At 44.0% G+C, this 9423-nt stretch overlaps 1 protein-coding gene across 2 annotated transcripts in view; it reads right to left on the bottom strand.

Moving 5' to 3' along the window:
* Positions 1 to 9423, bottom strand: part of Ostf1 (osteoclast stimulating factor 1) — a 50451-nt gene that overhangs the window by 2962 nt on the left and 38066 nt on the right. Inside the window, exons 4-9 of one of the 2 annotated variants that reach the window (XM_005063777.4) lie at positions 9104 to 9167; positions 8176 to 8229; positions 5886 to 5993; positions 5145 to 5194; positions 2272 to 2350; positions 63 to 161 (exon numbers count right to left, since the gene is read on the bottom strand). In XM_005063777.4, coding sequence (XP_005063834.1) covers positions 63 to 161; positions 2272 to 2350; positions 5145 to 5194; positions 5886 to 5993; positions 8176 to 8229; positions 9104 to 9167 — 454 coding nt within the window. The remainder of the gene's footprint in view (positions 1 to 62; positions 162 to 2271; positions 2351 to 5144; positions 5195 to 5885; positions 5994 to 8175; positions 8230 to 9103; positions 9168 to 9423) is intronic. The other variant, XM_021225461.2, reaches the window with a different exon arrangement.

The following is a 9423-nucleotide window of genomic DNA, read 5'->3' as shown; positions in this document are numbered from 1 at the left end:
CTTTGCAATAGAAAGATGCTAAGTCTCGGTCATAAGCAAGGAGAGTGACTTAAAACAAATACCTGTTGCCTGTTTCTTTTTCAGGAGTGATGCACAGGCTGCATTGGTGGCCATGTCCAAGGCCAGCTTCTTCTCATTGTTTCTCAAGTCTGTCCTCGCACCTTTCCAACATAAGAAAAGGAAACCATGTATCTCTGAAGACTAGAATGCCGTAGCCAATGCTTTGGCAAAGCTAGAGAACAATTCTGGCCGAGAATTAATATGACTGGCCTGCCGCAGCTCCATTAAAGTTGCCCTACCCTTCCCTTCCCAGCTCCAAGGCATTGCATATGGACTTTGCAAGGGGACCATCACAGGTCCTGGGTGAATCCTAAAACACAGCCATAACCATGGCCTCAAAGGTTTGTAACTCTCGGCAGAAGGCTTTGGGGCTTCCATCTAGGATACCCTTTGCCTCTCCTTCAATTCATGAGGGCTTTTAGAAAACACTATTGGGTTAATGTCAGAGGATTAATATCTGCAGATACATTCCTATGTAAATCAACAGAATGGCAAAACAATGAAAACTCACAGGCAATTCATTGTTCCCCAAGTTATTGTCCTTGTAAGCCCTCTTCCATTTATTTTCTCCCTTGTCTTTGTGCCAAAACTTACATCAGAATCCATGGAGACATTTGCATTGTTGAGGAATGGAAAATACAGAAGTGTGCTCAACAGTGCTGATTGACTCCCCTGAACTAAGCTCTTTGAAGGTGACCATTCTTCCAGTGGGCCCCAGCTGTCTCTCTTATGTTTGCCAATGATCTGCACACATATCAACATGTGCACAAAGCCAAACTACCTGTGCTGCTCTGTAACTCCATTTTTAACTTCCACTTATCTCCTTCGTATGTATCTGTGTGGGCACCTGGATCATGCTGCACATGGAAGCCCAGAGCTGCTGTTCTCCTTCCACCATACAGGCCCCGGGAACTGAACTCAAGTCCTCAGGTTGGTGGCAGGCACCTTTCCCTGCTCAGCCATCTCACAAGCCTTATAACTTCACTTTTAACTTAACAGTATTTAAATAATGGTGCGTTCTTATTGGAGTACGCACAAAACTCGATGTATCCGAACATTTATAGGTATTGCATTTTGTGGATGTTGTAAAACTTATTTCATCATAGCTTTACTGACAAGAATCAGTTCTTTCTGATTTCCATCATTTCTCACAGTATAATGGGCAGTATCCCCAACAACTTGTTCACAGGTTCACTTAATGGGTTCACTAGAAGTGGTACTGAGAGCCGCTGTCAAACCATCTTCCATGAAGGCTCTACAAGCATGTACTTTCTATCACAGTATTCCTACAATTTATGCAGTACTAGGAAAACAAAACATTAAGTGGCTCAGCAGCACATGGGTCATGGCTGCCACATTAGAAGCACAGCCTTCAGCATGACCTTTAGGAAAACCCAGCAACTCCCCATGGTGAGTAATCTTTTAGACCAGGGGTTTGCATCATCATCTCACTTAATCCAAAAACGTCCATGCTCATAAATTCCACAACACTGCCCCCAAAGATTTCTAAAGATGGAATCTATAACTTGTGGCTTGGAGAAATGCTCCACAGTATTGTTCTCAGGGCCAAGTCCCTGAGTGACACCCCTGGCCAGCCCTCTGTAAGAACAGTTAATATTTATGGGACAAGCAGATAAATGGATGAGCAGTCCCTGGTTTAGCTGTTTGCTCTGAACCACACTGTGGTGATATATTATTTATGATTTAATAAAGTTTGCTTGAAGGTTCAGGATGCAAAGGCAGCCACAAGCAATAGAGGTCAAGCAATGGGATCAGAGCATCCTTCATTCACACCTCAGCACTGGCCCAGCTTAGAAAAAAGCAGTTACAGCATTTCTACTATCTAATAAAGCTCTCCCAAGCAAGCATGAGCCTCATCAACTTTATCCCAACTTTCCCAGGACACGATGTCCTAAAAAACCCCTCCCTCCTAAAATCCTTCAGTCCTATAGATATGCACAGCAAGTTCCTTCTAAAATTAATACATTTGTATGTACTTTTAGTTTACCAAGGTCTTAATTCACAGTAAAATGTACCATAAATGTACCTCCAATAATTTCATCTCAATTATAATAACAATATACTCTTGACAGAGTAGAGGTTAAAACTCCAGCTTTAATGGAAGGAGACTCAGGCTAATTTCAAATGGCCTCCTTCACTAGGAGCTATTTTTCAATGCAAACGACCAAGTAAATTCAATAAAAACTTTACCTTTTGCCAGTAGCAACTGGACAATGTCTGCATAACCCTTCCAGGCAGCTGCATGCAGAGCTGTGTCTCCCAGCTTGTTCTATAGTGAAAGGGAAAATAGTGTTATTAAAAACACAAAGTGGACTGGATGAAGACAGCAGTACGTTTAATCCATGTAAATCTAACTTGAGAAAAAAGCTCCAGAACCACGTGGAATCCCAAAGAAAAGAGGAACAAGCAATGAGAAGAGCTGCTCCAGGAGGGATGGGGGAAGAAAACAAACATGGCAGAGGCAGGCTGAGGCACCGCTTCCTGCAGAGGGAGGCCTCAACAGGAAACGCAGAGACCCAGCAAGTCAGGAACTGAACATTCCTAGAGGCACTGGGCAAGAACGAGGTATGGAGAGGGAACAGGAATGGCCAAATGGATTTACACAACATCTTTAGAACCCCTGGAACAGCCACTGGCAGATGTCCCACTAATAGCAGTAGCATTACTCTGCTGAGAAATTACTGGAGTTCTCTAGCTCATGCACAATGGTATGAGAGAAGGTGACAAGAGCCAGTCGGATGAAAACTTATAAGCTGAACGATCTTTCACTCAGCTACTCTTAACCACCTCTTTGCCCAGTGAGTAGAGTGGAAGGTAGTGACTTAGGCCAGGAGAGTGCAGATCACCTCTCGAAACAGTATGGCCCCTCAGTAGGGGCAAGGAGTGGCATTTATGTCAGCATACTCAGTAATACAGGAGGCGCCTCATTATGTCACCATGTCCATCAAGGAGCACCCTCCCCTGCCACCAAGTACACATAGCTTCCAATCACACAGATAAATGGCTGAACCAAGACACCGGGTGTTTGAAAACAGCTTAAATGTTTGAGTAGAGGTCAACTTAAAAAATAAAAATAAAAGGCTCTGGGAGAAAAGCACAGTAAATAGTAGAGAACATTTTAAAAAGTAATAATTAACATATCAGCCGCATAAGGTGGTATTACAATCAAACAAGAAAAAGATGCCATTAAAAGTAAGAGTGAAATAAGAGCTTGTGGTCAACAAACTTCTTGGATGACCCCAATAACACCTGTTCTCCCTTGTCCCCCAAGAGACTCCATATACAACCCTCTTGTCCTCAAGTGTGGGTGAAGTCAGAAACTATAAAGGCCATCACTCCTCTTGGGTGGGGCATTGTGGTGCATGCCTTTATTCGTAGCACTCAGAAGACAGAGACAGGTATATCTCTGTGAGTTCAAGTCTATCCTGATCTACATAGAAAGTTTAAGGCCAGTCTGGGATACACAGTAAGATCTTGTATTCAAAAATAAAAAGTCCATCACTTTGTAGACAATACATATTGGGTTCACCAATAGGGGGTTATTCTGGGTAGGCTACATCTAGTCAGGAAGGCTTTTAAAAACAAAAGTTAAATGGTAGAGCAAACACCACCACCTACTAGCCATGAGGAGGACAGAAAGCACTCATTTTGTGAACTTTTAATAGAAGGATGGGGCATCTAAAAGTTGAGGGCATCAGTACTACAGAGGCAAAAAGCTCACATCTCAGCAACTGTAGTGAGCTTAGAAGGGAACCTCAAGCTTCCCAAGAACCCAGGCAGGTCCAATGGAACTTGGGCTTTACAGTGTGAGATACCAAATCCTGTGATGCCATGCTCAGAATTCCAACCCACCCAATACACATTGTGAAACCTGGGATAATTTGCTACATAGCAATAGAAAATGAATATAGAACTTTGGGGCAATTAAAATAAAGGCGGGGCTGCAGAGACGCCTCTGTGGTTAAGAGCACTCACTGGCTGCTCTTCCAGAGGACTCAAGTTCAATTCCCAGCCACCACATGGAAGCTTACAATTGTCTGCAACTCCAGTCCCTGGGAAATCTTATGCCTCTTCTGGCCTTCATTGGTACTACATGCATGTGGTGAATATAAAGGCACGCAAAACATTATTTGTATATACATATACATATGTGACTTTTAAAAACCTTTATAAAGGAAATCATTTTAAAAAGATAAAGGCCAAGAAATCTCTGATTAAAAAAAAGAAAATACGAGGTTCAGTTCATAGAATCAAAAGAACAAAGAAAATGGCTAGATGTAGAAAAGGAAATAAAGACAATTTCTCAGACTAAAAGACTTCATTGTAGTCACTAGAGAAAGACAGCACTAAGGCACACCCTTGTAAGTTTTCAGAACACCAAAGTCAAAGACTGCAATGAGAAAAAGACAGGTCACAAGCAGAAGCCTGCAAACTTCCAGGGTTATAAGTGGTGGGAGTTTGTCTCCTACGGCTCACGTTCAGGGGTCTGGGTGACAGCAGAGCCTTTAGAAGAAGGGTCCTTGCTGTAGTTTGGATCTTACATGTCCCCAGAGATCCATGGCACACTGCTATTCAGAGGGGGGCGATGGAGTCTTGGGGACAGAGACAAGTAGGAAATCTTCGTGCCCTGGGGTGTGTGCTCAATGGGGTGGTGAGACTGTTCACTGGAGATGCAGTGCCAGCCTATCAGTGCCACCAACAACGAGCTTGCTCACCTTGGTACCAGCCCAAGAGCAATGGGGCAAACTGATCGCGGAACAGCACTTCCCAAACTGGGACGGACGGAAACCTTTTTTCTCTGTAAGGTGAGTATCTCCAGCGTGTGTTGTAGGACCAGAGAGCTGCACTTAAGGATGAAGGTTGTAGCTCTCCGACACACAACTGAACAGTGTGAGGACTTGGCTTTAGACCCCAGTACCACAACACAAAACACAGTCACAACAACAAAACTCCGTGTGCTTGTAGCATTTCAACTAAAATACTGTACACGCACATAAGCTGTACTGTGTCAGAGAGGAAGAGGTGGGTGTGCTAAATGTGTTCCCCATGGTAAGCAGTCTCACCTGCTGGTTCAGCTCCACGTTCGGCTGAGTAAACAGAACCTCCACTATGTCTGCAATTCAAACAGAAAAAGGAGTTTCTTAAGACAGAAACAGTGAACTCTGTAAAAGCAGATATCATAATTACAAACGACAAAACTTGTTAGGAGAATGTTCTAGAAAATACAAGTTTCTCAAATTTATATACGGGGAAAACAACAACAAAACCTAAATGGTAGACCACAAAAGAAAATTTTCAGACCTGAAGGTATAGCTCAGTTGGTGAAAAGGAGTAGGGTTTGCAATGAAGTACATTTGTGTACTTCATTGTAATCCAAATTTTGATTCACCTTGCCATTAGTACTGACTGCAAGAGAATTGGAGACTTAAACCAGTGTGGTACTTCTAAACTGTTCATTAAACTTCAAATGTAGGGCCAAAAGCATAGCTCGGGAAAGGCCATAGGAGCCAGCTGGGTCTTCCTCTGTGGCACGTGACGGTGGGCTTGTTATCCCGTTACTGGGGTTTTCTGATACACTCTGAAGCCTGAGAGAGGGAAGGAACTCCCGCCTTCCCAGAGATATCTGCACAGTGGGGGCTCATCAGCCACATCCCACCCTCACTGCTCTGCAGTTCTGGGAAACACAGCTTTGGGGGACTTTGGAAGATTTGTGGCATTGCTTTCACCGTGATCGGAAAGCAGGCTCCCTAGGGTGAAGGCAATTTTGAACAGCACAGAAACATGTGGCGAGCACGATGCGGTACCTTTGTGGCCCCCGTGGCAGGCCCAGTACAGGGCTGTGCTTCCAGCTTTGTCCAGGCCGTTCACACCCACTCGGTTGTCCAAGCACTCTCTCAACCAGCTCAAGTTGCCTGAAAGAATTTTACACTTATAAAAAACACAAGAACATGGCTTTTATTCCTTGTTTTGCTTTTAAATCAATTTCATCACTGTAAGCTCCCATTTGTGATGGATTAATCAGCAAATCCCAAAACAAGACCTGCCCGCTAAAGCACTTATCACGGTACATTTGCTCTCTGAGTTATTGATGGACAGCAGTAACATCCATTTTTTAATAGGAGAAGCTGTAAAAATAGGTCTAAAAGTATTTCTGCTTCAGAGAGGGAAAAAAAGACATACTGTTTTGTCTCTGTTTAGTTCTGAAAGGTGTAACACGAAACCTAACTACAAACAGCAACCCTCCCAATTCATATTTAAGACACTTTCAGTGTGGGGAAGAAAAAAATGCAGTAGCTTAAGCTAAGGAAGCTGCTCAATACTACTGCTCTATGCTAGAGTACAGCTGCTAATTTAAAATTCCAGGCTAACATCCTAAGTATCTCATTTACACAGAAGATTTTTTTATGTCGTTTTAGCTAGTCTAAGCCCTTCCCTTTCCACATGCAGAGATGGGACAGAACGAAATAGCTTGCCGAGGCCGCATCAGCACTTCCCATTATTCAAAGGAGGGCTTCCTAATAGAATAGTCATGGGTGTTTGGGGTTAGAGAAACTCTAGGTTGAAGGGTTTGCCTTAGGCATTGTGGATGTTTAGCAACAGCCTGGGCCCCTACCTAAAGAATACTTTGTGACAGAAGAATGCCTTGTCACAGCATCTTGTGACAGTCAAAATGTCCCCTTGCATTGCCAGTCCCCTTGCAATGTCCCCTTGCAATGCCCCTTGGCATTGTGCCAAGCTTGTGGGGATCAAGGCACCCCACCACCACCAAATCAATATTCTGTTAAAGGTAATGGCCCAGGACACCGCTGCCCTCCTGCCCCCCAGGACTCAGAACACCGCATTTTAACGATCTGGTACACCCATCTGGCCCTATCTGCCTCTGAGCTCTGAGAATCAGATCATGACCTTCCTTCCACCTGCCTAGTCCGACTTTGAGCACAGTGCAGGAAAGTGCTCAAAAAGTGTATTACCTGGCATTGTAAAATTAAAACCATTCTTACCCTCTCGTGGGCACAGAGGTTGCTTCTAGGGAAAACAGGGTTTTGAGTGGGAAGGTATGTTGAGAGAACATTATGAGAGGACAGAAAGGTTCTAGATCTTAATCTGGGTGTTGGTGCTCTGGGTATGTATGTACTTGACAAAACTTATCAAACCGTGTAATTAAAACCTAGGCATTTTTCTATAACATCAACGTGTCAGGCAAGGTGTGCCTAAATTTGTAATAGTGGCATGACTTTTACAAATCAATTTCTTTGATTCTATTTGAAACCTGTTAAACAGGAGGGAATCCATGCCTGGTGCTGTAACCCTTTTCGATGCCCATGGCTGGGGATGTCACAGGCCATAGCAGGTAACCTACAACTGTTGCTTTGCTTTAATGGTCAGGTTGTTCGATTGCCTTCTAAATATGCATGTTTACACTCATAGGTCAGTGACGATGCTCTCAACCTTGTCAGGGGAGCTTTGCTTCTGCAATGACAGCAGTTGCCACACAGAGTCAAAGTGCTGAGGAAAAGGGAGTGCTGGGTGCTCCGTCCTAAGCAGGGTATCTGCACCACCTCCTCTCCGTCCATGGCTCGGCAAACATGTCAGAATACAGAAACAGAAAGAATGGAAGAGCCAGAGGGTCGAGAAGAAAGAGCACTGTGAAACACTGTCTTCTGGACGTGCCATGGCTGCTGTTCCCATGGACTCACTATATGCACAACCAGTCACACATATGCCTGTGTGAATGGGGGTGTTCATGAGGTGTCTCTCCCAGACGAGGAGCTATTCCAAGCTGACAGCTTATGGAGGGAGAAAAGTCACTATTTCTCTTGGGGGTGTGCCCACTGGTAGGTTGTCCACACTCCAGCGGATGGCCCCACAGCCATGTGCACAAGGACAATAATTGGATTCAGGGTTGTTTATTTTAAAAAGGGAACATGTAGATGGGAAGGGGCATGCTGTAGGGAAGGGAGAGCTGGAGGTAGGACAATGATCAAAATACTTGCATGCATGTATGAGATTGTCAAAGATAAACATTTTTTAAAAACCTATGCATTTTAATATACCATATCATCTATCAAAAAAGAAAAAGAGAATCAAACCTACCTCTTTTTGCAGCCTCATGCAATGGATTGTCGATGGATTCTGCTTGCTCAGCCACTAGACAGAAAACAAAAAGGCAAGCCCACCATTGAAGTTACTCGGTGATTTACTGGAGTTGGTCACGCCCATTGGGCACCCAGCTTCACGGTCAGGGCTTCAGATACAACAGCTTAACAAATGAGTTAGCGTGGCTTAGAAGGACCACAAAATAACTGATAGTACGGATTCTTGTTAAATGAAACCAGGACAAGCATTAAGGCAGTGACACAGCAATTAACTTGAAGCATAAACAACAGCAAGCATAGTCATTAACAGAAATAGGAACAAAACCTGAACAGACCCCTGAACCAAGCACCAAGTTTACTCAAATATTTAATAAAGAAACAAACATAAAAAGTATGAGCATTCTGTGAACACTTTTGTTTGAGGACACCTGATAATAATTCTGGTCCCTTCTAGAAGCAAGCAGCAGGGACTGAGAGTGCCACTGCACTGCCTGGGTTCACAAAGGACAGCAGCCATCTATCTGTTTTCAACTACGGTGGCCCTAGAGTGGGTAGGCGTGCCCAGAGGAAGACAGCAGCTCCAGGGTGACCTCAGGCTCATGCCTGAGGATATTTGTGAGCTCAAGGACAGCCTGGTCTACAGATTGAGTTCCAGGACAGTCTCCAGAAACTACACAGAGAAACCCTGTCTCAAAAAAAAAAAAAACAAGAAAAAAAAAAAAGACCATTTGACCCCCAAAGGTTGCAACCCATGGGTTAAGACCCACTGAACTAGAGGAACAATCTGTGATCTGGAGTTCAAGAGCATTACAGAAAAGTATAAAGAGCAGAATCCTTAGTGTTTCTCTGGAATGACTTGGGCCTATGCACACCTGGTATGCATGGCCATTTTATAAACGGGGCTCACAGTGCAGCTGGTCACTCACCATAGTTGCTCGGGATCAGTCCTGTTCGGCCTTTGCATGTCCCTTTCCACCAGCTGGTATCACTCTGTCAAGAGGTAGGGGAGTCAGCATGTAATTGTACCTGAAACTATTTGAGTTCTCACTGATCAGCATCCTCAAACCCTTGCCATCTGTGTCCATGCCCCTTTTCAGAAACATAAATACAAAAGCATCTCCCATTCACAACCGGTACGCATCACAGATCTTTAATCGGACAAACCAGAGCACGTGAGAAATGGGGAACAATGCATCAGTTCAGGCCATAGCTAAAGGATTCAGATAGCCAGACTTTAACATCTCTC

This window comes from Mesocricetus auratus, unplaced genomic scaffold, assembly GCF_017639785.1.
Source record: "Mesocricetus auratus isolate SY011 unplaced genomic scaffold, BCM_Maur_2.0 Super-Scaffold_4256, whole genome shotgun sequence".
Classification (NCBI taxonomy): Eukaryota; Metazoa; Chordata; class Mammalia; order Rodentia; family Cricetidae; genus Mesocricetus; species Mesocricetus auratus.
Note: the sequence above shows the minus strand (reverse complement) of the source record. Positions and strands in the feature narration are given on the sequence as shown.